The sequence below is a fragment of the Lathyrus oleraceus genome, chromosome 1 (assembly GCF_024323335.1).
Source record: "Lathyrus oleraceus cultivar Zhongwan6 chromosome 1, CAAS_Psat_ZW6_1.0, whole genome shotgun sequence".
Taxonomy (NCBI): domain Eukaryota; kingdom Viridiplantae; phylum Streptophyta; class Magnoliopsida; order Fabales; family Fabaceae; genus Lathyrus; species Lathyrus oleraceus.
In genome coordinates, this window is record NC_066579.1 from 435,293,460 (window position 1) to 435,305,608 (window position 12,149).

At 34.4% G+C, this 12,149-nt stretch overlaps 1 protein-coding gene and 1 non-coding gene across 2 annotated transcripts; both read left to right on the plus strand.

Moving 5' to 3' along the window:
• The first annotated feature begins 8,945 nt into the window (after window positions 1-8,945).
• On the plus strand, window positions 8,946-9,017 carry TRNAG-UCC (transfer RNA glycine (anticodon UCC)). The gene has a single exon. It is a non-coding gene; the product is annotated as a tRNA-Gly (tRNA).
• Window positions 9,018-9,095: 78 nt separating this feature from the next.
• On the plus strand, window positions 9,096-10,963 carry LOC127115873 (pentatricopeptide repeat-containing protein At5g59600). The gene has a single exon (XM_051047298.1). It carries the CDS (start codon window positions 9,214-9,216, stop codon window positions 10,870-10,872), a length of 1,659 nt encoding a protein of 552 aa, XP_050903255.1. The 5' UTR covers window positions 9,096-9,213; the 3' UTR covers window positions 10,873-10,963.
• Window positions 10,964-12,149: the final 1,186 nt, after the last annotated feature.

Consider the following 12,149-nt stretch of genomic DNA (forward strand, 5'->3'; position numbering starts at 1 on the left):
ATGAGTATGCTTTATCCATATCGATGTGAAACAAATAAAGATTTCAGTCTCCAAGAGTGAGCAACAAGCAAAGGTTTAACCACGCGATATGTCTAAAGGATTACTTCTTAAAATCAACCAACAAATAGTTCTCTTATACAAATAAGTATTTAGCCTTGAGTTCTGAAGGAGAAGAGCGATCCAAAATACATCAGAATTAAAAATTTCTTCTTTAGTGATCCTTATGAATGGGCATGATCAGTGATAGAATCGTTACCTCTTGTGGCGATTGTAACCTTTGATGTAGATCTACGGAGCGATCACGAACGTTGAACGATGACAACACCTCTACTCAGTCCACACGGACAGATTCCTTCAATCTCAGTGCTAGCTGCTACGAATGAAGGCTTTGAGTGTGAGAGAGAGAGAAACGAAATTGCAATTGCACAAATGCTTCTACACAAGGGTTCTATTTATAGAACCACTTGCGTGGGCTGCAAGCTAAAAATCCCACTCAAGTGTATGTGGCTCGTATCTTATAATATGCCAAAATCACTTAAGCGCGTGGTATCTTACCATATTTTATATTTTACTTAAGTACACCGTACCTTACGATGTTCTACAATTTACTTAAGTGCACCGTACATTACAGTATTCCTTAGTTACTCTATCTCTCATCAATCCGTCCTTTTATGTGTGACCCTGTAGATTTTCGCGGTATTGACAATTATATTAAATCACATATTTAACATAATAAACAGTGAGTGGTATCTAGCAACACATCACTGCTACCAAAGACACGAAAATGTCATGTGATATGACAAATTCTTTTGTGATAATACTTATGTGTATAATTACCCTTTTGCCCTTATGTCTATATTGAACAAAAGGCATAGACCGTGTCATCATTGTCCAGTTCAATATTGGGCCCATGGACATTTATCCTGTTATGTAGGATGGGCAAATTCCATCTAGGTCACTCATGTCCCTTAGCATGCTTCGTGGAGTACCCATCAACTGTCTTTATGGTCATCCAGTCACGGACAATGTTTGATCAGCAATAAGGCACTCGACTCTACATCTAGGGTCCATAGTGGTTTCAGGTCGAAGGGTGGTATACACCATTATCACCATGAGAATAACTTATGACACTTTGCATAACATTCTATATAGTATTCTCATAGCGGGTCAATCCAGTATAAATATTACTCTTAATATTCATACCTATGTTTAAGACTTGATAACTCCTTATCCATGATCCATGAGATGTGATCATCAGTCTATATACATAATAGTCTTAATGCTTTAATGTTATCCCACTTCACAATAAAGCTCGACTATGGATACTTTAAGAATAATGTCCTTATGTTTAATGTGATCTCATGATTAAGTCACACTTGATACATTAAACAGACTATCTATTCTAGGGACTTTATTAGACAAACATAATAAAGAAAAAGCCTTTTATTATTAATAAATAATTCGATACAAGTACCAAAAGTATTGGCCTCTAGGGCTTACACCAACAAGTTCTCCATCGCACCTGAAGATACGTAGGAGCCAGATTTTTAAATCTTGTCAGACACATTAATAAAAAGCCTAAAAAATATTTCTTTCTTTCTTTCTCGCTCAGTGGAAGAAAATAATTAACACAAGCTAACATTCAATCGTAAATCTAACTAAAAGGTTCTCATTGAGTACAACAGACATGGGGGATGCTAATACCTTCCCATTGCGTAATTGACTCTTGGACCCGAATTCAGTTGCGATGACCATTTTATTTTTCTTTTAAAGTGTTTTATCGATATTTTCTCTTTCCTTCTTTATGAGTAAATAAACTTCGATGGTGACTATGTTCGAGTCAAATTTTTCGAGAGCGTGAGAACGCGTTCACGAAGGATCGTATTTTTTGAGATGCAACACATGGATGGGACCAGAGAATTATAATGTCAAAAAGGACATCATGGACGGGGCCAGAGAAGTGAGAATATCATGGATGGGACCAAAGACATGAGAATGATAAAGGTATTGTGTATGGGGCTAGAGCAATAAGAATATCATGGACGGTGCCAGAGTGACAATGATATCATGAATGGAACAAGAACAAATAAAAAGTATCATGGATGGAGCTAGAGAAAAAAGGTATCATGGACAGTGCCAGAGAAAAAAGATATATCATGATAGGGGCCAGATCAAGAAGAATATCATGGATGGTGTCTGCGAAATAAGGATATCGTGTATGGAACCATAGAAAATAAGGAGTATTATGGATGGTGCCATAGCAAAAAATTATGCTAGGGAGTTCTCGAAAAGATCAAATTAAAAAGGGATTGATAAAAGAACACGATGTCTCTACTAGGGAATATTGGCGTCATATAAGATGACTGTCTATTGGGGAATAGGTTTCAAGGATAGGTCCCTTAAGGAACATGACTGTCGAGGAAGTTTAAGGAATTCGGCACGCGGATCTGGTGGGTCAGTACTTATTGTTGAGGTCCTACTGATGAATTACATACCGCCAAGGTTTATTGGGGATAATTTTTACAAGTATTCTCTTCTTTGGGAACGAGTTCACAAGGAGGCTTGTTGGGGAATGTATGTAAGACAGACTCATTGGGATGTATAATGTATGTATGTTGGGGTTGTATGGCGCAATGCTCCATTTCCATAGGGGTTGATCTGGACTCTGAACCTCGGTTTATGTTATGATATGTATGCATGTTTTTCTATGTCATGTATGTATGTTGGGTTTGTATGGCGCAATGCTCCATTTCCATGGATATGCTATGCATGGAAGTGATGCATGAATGCAACGTTTAGTAACTTCTACTGTGATTTGTCTGTGTATGATTGGACGCTCGGGATTCCGACCTCATAACACTCATGACTTTGTTGAAGTTGAGGAAGTGAAGTAGATGTGAGTCATCTTTATGCCCCATGTTTTGGCTGTTGTTTGGAGAGCCGTGCAGGGTGGCGTCTGTGTTGATTAGGTCGAGGTCAGCTGTGGAATAATTTGATGTCTTATGCTTCGGGCGTAGTACTGGAAACAATGGATTTCCCTTAGACATTTTTCTAATTAAGCATTTTACTGTTTTTAATGCTTTTTATCATTATTCCTCATATTATTTTAATGTAATGTTTATAAAAAATAATATTTATTTTGCAAACAAGAAAAGAAAGGAAAAGTAATGGAGAAATTTTGGGAAAAGAAATTTTATTGATGATAATGTGCCCTATGAATAGGATATAGCACAATAGGATGCAATTCATAAACGAGGTAATTACAATAGTAAAAACGAAAATGAAATGGCAATGGAATTGAGTCTTGACATTGTTATCTTCCTTATGCCTTATATTTTCACAACACTTCGCCTATGAAGACAGTGGATGGATCGATTCTTCTCATCTTTAGTTGTCAGTGCGGAACGAGTCTTGTGGACCGCATTCTTTTTGCCTTTTGATTTGATAAAATCCCTAACTTTTGTTTGGACCACTCTTTCGGGTTTTCAATTCACCGGGATGTATATATTTTTTTCTGTCCCTAATTTTTGCCTAGACCGTCCTTTTGGGTCTTGAGTCCATTTTTTCCTAAGTCGCTCTTTCGGGTTTTCGACTTAGTGGGCCTATTTTGTTTTAGGCGTACTATTTCTTGATTGGGTTCAAATTCACTGGATGTGACAATTATTCATTGTCCATTGTCGTGAGGATTAGAGCTCCTCCAGAAAAGGATCTTTTTACAACATATGGACTGTCGTAGTTAAGTGTACACTTTTCACGTGAATCTTGGCAAATCGGCAAGATCTTCTTCAGTACCAGGTCACCTTCTCTGAATACTCGAGGACGAACCTTCTTGTCAAATGCCTTCTTCAACCGTTTCTGATATAGTTGATCGTGGCATAAAGTTGTTAAGTGTTTCTCTTTGATGAGGTAAAGCTGATCAATTTGTGTCTGGACCCATTCAGATTCTTCAAGCTCGGTATCCATTAGGACCCGAAGTTAGGGGATCTCTACTTCAACAGGAAGTATTGTTTCCATGCCATAAACAGAGAGAGAGAGAGAGAGAGAGAGAGAGAGAGAGAGAGAGAGAGAGAGAGAGAGAGAGAGAGAGAGAGAGAGAGATGGAAGTTACCCCAGTTGAAGTGCGTGCGGAAGTACGGTAGTTGTGCAAGGGAAAGGGAAGCATTTTGTGTCAATCTGTGTATGTTTTCACAATCTTCTGGATGATTTTCTTGATATTTTTATTGGCTGCTTCAATGACACTATTCATATTGGGTCGATAAGGTGATGAATTATGATGCTCGATCTTGAAACTATCGCATATCTCCTTTATAATTTTATTGTTCAAGTTTGACCCATTTTCTGTGATGATCTTGTTAGGAACCCCATATCGATAGATGATTTCTTTCTTGATGGACCGGGTGACTACTTGCTTTGTCACATTCGCATATGAAGCATCTTTAACCCACTTGGTGAAGTAGTAGATGGAAACTAGTATGAACCGGTGTCCATTCAAAGCCTTTGGTTCGATCATCCCAATCATGTATATGCTCCACATGGAGAAAGGACATGGTGAAGTTAGGACATTTAAAGGAGTCGGTGGCACGTGCAACTTGTCAGCATATATCTGGAACTTGTGGAACATCCTAGCATAATGGTAACAGTCAATTTACATTGTCAATCAGTAGTAATATACCCTAAAGAACTTCTTTTCCATAGCATGTCTGTTGGCATGAGTCCCAAAAGATCCATCATGGACTTCTTTGATGAACATGTCTGCTTCGTGTCTGTCCATGCATCTGAGCAAGATCATGTCGTAATTCTGTTTGTATAACACATCCCCATTCATGAAGAACTTCGACGCTAGCCTTCTTAGAGTTCGTTTGTCTATCACCGAGGCATTTTCTAAATACTCTTGCTTTTTTAGGTACCTCTTGATGTAAAAGAACCAAAGCTTGATATCAGACTCTCCTTCGGCTGTGAGAAAATGTGTAGATTCCTTGAAGTGTATGATTCTTACGATCGGCTCATGGTTGGGCCAAGTTACTTTGAACATAGATGACATAAATGACATAGTTGCCAACGTGTCTGTAATTTAATTCTCATCCCGGGGGATGTGAGTAAAGGTGATCTCTTCAAACTGAGATGCCAATTCCAATACATGATCCTGATATGGAACCAATTTAGGATGTCGAGTGTTCCAATAACCATTGACTTGGTGTATAACCAGAGCTGAATCTCCGTATACTTCTAAGATCTTAATCCTTAAGTCAATAATTGTTTTTAAACCCAAGATTCAAGCTTCCTATTCAGTGTTATTGTTGGTACAATCAAAACACAACCTTGCAGTGAAGGATAGATGAAATTTCTTTGGAGATGTCAGAATTTCCCCAATCCTATGTCCTAAAGCATTCGAAGCACCATCGAACATAAGCGTCCATCGCACCCCTGGTTCGGGGGACCTGGGATCTCATAATCCTTTATGACCATGACGTCTTCGTCTAGGAAATCAAACTTCATCGGTTGACACTCTTCCATTGGTTGGTGAGTAAGGTGATCTACCATCACACTATCCTTGATGACTTTTTGTGTAACATATTGTATGTCATATTTGGCTAACAACATCTGCAATCAGACGATCCTTCCTGTTAGAGCCGGTTTCTCGAATGTGTATTTCATGGGATCCATTTTGATATTAACCACGTGGTGTGAGTTAACATGTATTGTCTTAAACATTTAGCGGCTCATGCAAGTGCACAATAGAGTTTCTCGAGGAGTGAGTATCGGGTCTCACAATCCATTTTTAAATTGATTTGTAATTTTTATTCGGATCAATTTGAATTTAATCTCATAGTTTTAAATAGCCGACAACATAAACTAATTAAGTGTAATTAGAGAGAAATCTTAATCCATGTTTACATTACTCCACTTTCTTAAAAAATATGACTTTATTCAACAAACTGCTAAGCATAATAATAATAATAATAACAATAATAATAATAATAATAATAATAATAAATCTAACTATTCCTACTAATCCTAAGTATCCATTTTGTAAAATTCTCGTATTGAGTTTTTCAAGAGGGAAATTAATAAAAGAAAACTATATATTTATATTCTTCCAAAAATTGTATTATTTATTCTTTGTTTTGATATAAGTAAAATAAAATAAAATAAAATAAGTTTAATTGTAATCATGGTCTCCATATTTTATATTTTTTTGGGCTTTGATCCCTCGATTTTAAAAATCCTAATTTTAATCTCTTTTTAAAATTTTGAGTTTAATTTTAGTCTCCTCTTCGATTTGAAACTTTTTTTTTAATGATGTGACATTATCTAAGATGATATGTCAATGTCATAAGATGATGTGTCAATGTCAGATCATTTTAAAATTAATTTGAAATTTTTTTTATTGACTAAGATGATTAATTAATTAATATTATTTTAATTAATAAATAAATTATTAATATTTTATAATTAATTTTTATAATTAATTAATTAATCAAAATTTTAAATGAAATAGTTTGGGCATAACCTTTTTGGCCCATGTCTTTGGTCCATCTTATTAACCTACAATTAAATTGTTGTGTTTGTGTAAGATATGATATATAAACACTAAAAACTAAACATTTGTAATGAAAATAATGTGGGACTACTATATAAAACACCATGTGTTGCTATGTTATCCATTTCATCTTTTGACCATCTCCTTGTGTTAGGCTTCGATGTATCAATGTCTATTATGATTGCTCCTCAGAATGGTATAAAGTGATTAAATTCATTGATCTGTGTAACATTAAGAATGGTATTTCCATTGAATTATGTATTATATTGCTGCAATTGATTGAGAACTTCTAAACTGAAAGAAATTTCGCAACTACCACCTTTCCTCCAATTTTCAAAGGATGTTGTCAATGGTAATTTCCAGCTTGTTCTGAAATTTTTTGTTTATAACAAGAAAATTATGTATAGTACTTCACATAGATCATTGATACTGACCAAACTTTCTAATATCACACAAATTAAGATATAGTTTAAATATTTTTCATTGTCTATGGAACTCAGCAAAATAACACAATCTATTGAAAGAGATTACCAAGAGAAGAATTAAGAAGACGTGAAACAATAATGAGAAACAAGAGAAACAGTTATGTGAGAGAAAAATAGCTTCACATCGATTTCTTTATAAATATTTTTGTTTTTATAAAGTTTATTCATGAATTTGATTTCAACTTGAAAAAATATCATTGGGATGTGGGCTAAAATGGTTGGGCAAAGATATGTTTAATTATTAACTGTTAATTAATTAATTCTAAAATAAAAACATATTTAAAAATATTAATATTAATTAAAACTAAATTATTTAAATTAATATTAATTTTTAAAACTAAAATTAAATACTATTCATCAAAATACATTAACCTATATATCAAATTAAGGAAAATGAATAAGATTAATTTTAAAGTGACTTGGCATTGCCACGTCATCTTGGATAACGCCTCATCATTAACAAAATGTGTCATATTAGAGAGGGAGTTAAAATCAAATTCATAATTTAAAAAGAGATCAAAATCATGATTTTTAAAAATGGAAGGATCAAAATCCAAAAAAATGTAAAATAAGAGGACCATAGTTGCAATTAAGTTAATAAAATATAAGATATGCTATGAGCATCTTTTGTCCTACAACTATAAGAAAATTCGTTTTTAGCTAGTGGTAAAACTCCTCACTAATGCAAAAATTCCTTCACAAAACAAAAATTTGTGAGGGGAGATGTCCTCTAACTAATTAAGCATCGTAAATTATTTGCTAGGGGGTAAGCCCCTCGCAACTTATTTTGGATGAACAAAATTTACAGCAAACTTTAGCTTCCAATCTCTTTATCAAATTTGATATCTTTAGATGATGAAATTGGTATATAAAAGTAGAAAATAAAAAATAAAAACTATCAATAAATATTTAATATAAACTAAAAAATAAAAAATAAACAAAAAATAAATATAAATGAGTAAAATATTTATCTTTAAAGAGTTGAAATTTTAAAGAGGAGAAGAAGAAGAATGTTAGAGGATGAATGTTAGAGGAGGAAGAAAAATGGAAAAATATCAGATGGAAACAAAATGGGGGAACTGAGAGAGCAATGACTGAAACATTGATTTAATGGAGAAATCATCGAGGTATTCCTCGTGCTGCTTAACGTCCACATTTAGCTTGGGGCCTAAAATGCACCTAACACTTATGACTCTATTGACACACGAAAATGGTGATGAGACATTGGCTCAGAGAATTGCGAGACAACTCCCCACACTATAGCAACAATTACTTTTTGCTAGGGGCAACCCCTCGCAAAATACAACTAAAATAGTTAAAGTTTCTGATTCTACTAGCACGAATAAAGTTGTGAGGGGCTCCCCACGATATAACACAATTACGTTTTGTTAGGGGCAACACCTCGTAAATTACAATGGTCAATGACATTTTTTTCAACGGCCAACAATCTGTTAAGGGTTGCCCCCCACAATCCTAACATTTAAAATTTCAAAATCCCTCCTTTTTTTTTTTGCAAGGGTATCCTCATACATTTTTTTTAATTTTGTTGTTTGTTTTGTTATTTATGAGGGGTGTATCCTAACAAAACCTATACATTTAGTGAGGGATGATTCCCCTAACAAAAATTTTCTTAGTTCGAACAAACTTTTTTTTTAGTGCACAAAATAAATTAGAAAAATAATAAAGATATATAAAAAATTATTTAGTTGACAGTTGAAATGCTTAACTTTGGGATCATCTAAGTTCTAAATCAAACAAGGTTTGGGTAGAGAATTAGTTTCAATGATTTGCCAATTATTTTTCTCGACAAAGATACTAATGTGTATGATACTGTTTATATCATTACTTTAATATATCGTTTTACTTCCTTTTTCGACAAGTATAATATGTAATTTATCTGATAAAGTTAACAACAAGCAGCGTTTGTAGTCCAACGGTCAGGATAATTGCCTTCCAAGCAATAGACCCGGGTTCGACTCCCGGCAAACGCATTGTTTTGAAATTCGTTTTTGTTTCACACAAAACAAAAACCTAACCCAAGGTAACGGTGTCGTTTTGAGCGCAAACTCTTAAAAAACATATGATATCTAACATGGTGAAGGAACACGAGTGTAACAAGATTTTGTTGAAACAAACCTCTAAGAATCACCATAACTTGTTTCTTCTGCAGTAGTATGTTATAATAGCATGATGAAAAGTTTGACATTTTCTTCTCAATTGAGATGGACACCTTATGACATTGCTTTGTGCCTGCAAAAATGCTTAAAAGCAAAAGCCTTGAAACCTGGCAAGCAACTCCATGCAATGTTACTCACAACTGGATTGAACATGAACATCATGTCTTTAAGTTCCAAACTTATTGGAATGTATTCTAGTTCTGCAGACTTAGAATCAGCAAAAATATTATTTAAAAAAACTGAACATCCAAATGTTTTTGCATTCAATTGGATGGTTTTAGGTATGGTGTATAATGGTTACTTTGATGATGCATTGTTTTACTTTCGCCGGATGCGTGAAATTGGTCTAATTGGTAATAAGTTTACACTTGGTATTGTTCTTAAAACATGTGTTGGTTTGATGGATGTGGAGAAAGGGAAGCAGGTTCATGGGATGGTTTGTGAGATGGGTTTTGGGAATGATGTTTCCATTGGGAATGGTTTGATTGATATGTATTGTAAATGTGGGAGCATTGGTTATGCTTGTAGGGTGTTTGATGGAATGTCTGAGAGAGATGTTGCTTCGTGGACATCGATGATTTGTGGGTTTTGTAATATGGGGGAAATTGAGAAAGCGTTGGTGTTGTTTGAGAGGATGAAGATGGAGGGATATGAGCCGAATGATTTTACATGGAATGCTATCATGGCTACGTATGCTCGTTTGAGAGATAGTAGAAAAGCTTTTGGTTTCATGGAGAGAATGAAAAAAGAGGGTTTTGTTCCTGATGTGGTTGCATGGAATGCTTTGATTTCTGGCTTTGTGCAAAATCGTGAAGTCAAGGAAGCGTTTAAGATGTTTCGGGAGATGCTAGTTTCGAGGACTTGTCCTAATCAAGTAACTTTTGCAGCACTGCTTCCTGCGTGTGGGTCAGTAGGTTCTATTAAATGGGGAAGAGAAATTCATGGATTTATATGCCGGAAGGGTTTTGATGCCAATGTTTTCATTGCAAGTGCTCTTATTGATATGTATTCCAAGTGTGGGAGTTTAAAAGATGCTCGAAATGTATTCGACAAGATTGATTGTAAGAATGTTGCGTCATGGAATGCAATGATTGATTGCTACGGGAAGTGTGGTATGGTTGATTCCTCGATGGACCTGTTTACGAAAATGCTGGAACAAGGATTACAGCCAAATGAAGTTACTTTTACATGTATTCTTTCAGCATGCAGCCATAGTGGTTCAGTGGAAAAAGGGTTAGAGATATTCAAATTAATGAAAGAATGTTACGGAGTTGACGTAAGTACGGAGCATTATGCTTGTGTTGTCGATCTCTTCTGTCGTTCAGGAAAGATAGTTGAAGCATATGAGTTTCTGAAGGCCATGCCAATACAAATCACAGAATCAATGGCTGGAGCTTTTCTAAACGGGTGCAAAATCCATGGACGAAGAGATCTTGCTAAAAAGATGGCCGAGGAAATAATGAGAATGCAGCTAAAAGGACCTGGTGGCTTTGTTACACTATCAAATATTTATGCCGCTGAAGGAGATTGGGAAGAGGCTAGAAATGTGAGGAAGGTAATGAAGGAAAGAAATGTCAATAAGTTGCCTGGTTTTAGTTGGCTTGAAAAGCCATGTGAGATTCTTGAAGGGAAGGAAGAGAAAGAGGTGCCTGTTGGGTTGAATTTGTAACATATATAATATCAGTGTGATTCATTTTGATACAAGATTAACTAACTATTGGTTCATCTACTCATTATACTCCCCTAGAATTTTAATTTATAAATATTGCAGTCACTAGTTTTAACTTCAGCTCGTTACCTCCTTGTCATAAACATGTAAGCCTGTTCTTGGTCTAAATAGGACACTCTTTTCATTTTTGATGACATGACAACAAAGCAAATTTGACTCAGCTTATAAATTTTAAAAAATGGTATTATATTTAAACTAGAGGAATTTTGTTTTTAGAGGTTAAAAAAATCCCATAAATAATTAATAAAATATTTATAAAAAAAGATATAACAATTCTTCTGCTTTCCTTTTAAACACATATACATACAAATTTAATTATACTTCTAAATATAGTTAATTTAAGAGTACAGTAAGAAAATAAAACTTCTCTACCACCAGTACAAAATTTCAAATAAATTTTATTATTAGTAGAACAAAATATAACTTTCAATAGACAGTCGTAAGGATAATAGACTTTTTTCAACACCATGAGATAATGCTTTCCCTGAAAATAAAATAAAGAGAAACAACTATAATAAATAAATAATTATGCTACCCAAATTATTAAGCATGAGACAGAAATGAATAATTATGCTACCCAAATTATTAAACATGATGCATTTATGATTAACTGCTTAAACTTATCTAAAGTACTGCAACTACCATATTCCAAGATGGTTGTGAAAATTCTTATTTGATGCTCTCATAGCCTAATGAGAAGTTAGATTTTGTGGAAGCTCTAACAAAACTGCATATAATTTTTTATCAAGTTGGCTTGGATCTGAAACTAAAGTTCCTTCTGGTGAAGGTGAACATGACTGTAAGTCACTAACATGCCAAGGAAACGACTCATGAAGCCATGTAGAAGAACACTAAAGTTTTTGATAGTTTTTGATCATCGGACGGTGTAGAAAATACCCGAACGCATTGCGCACTCGAAATAAAAACTGACTCATCACCGAACTTTATTTATTCTAAAACAAAGAAAAAATATTGATAAAATCCCTTTAAAAAAATGGTATTAGCATCCCTCGCATCTGTTGTGTTCAACGGGATCCATTTATTTAGTTATACGAATGAGTGTTAACGTGATGTTAGTTTGCGATCTTCTATCTATTAAGCGAGAAAGAAAGAAAGAGAGATTTTTTTATTATTATTTGTTGGTGATTTTAGTATCACCCATGATTTTAGTAGTAATGAGATTTACTCTAGGCCAATGCAATTATGCGTTAAAGCTT

What these genes read in the sequence shown, in the direction of transcription:
- LOC127115873 (XM_051047298.1), top strand. Translation starts at nt 9,214, where the DNA reads ATGATGAAAAGTTTGACATTTTCTTCTCAATTGAGATGGACACCTTAT.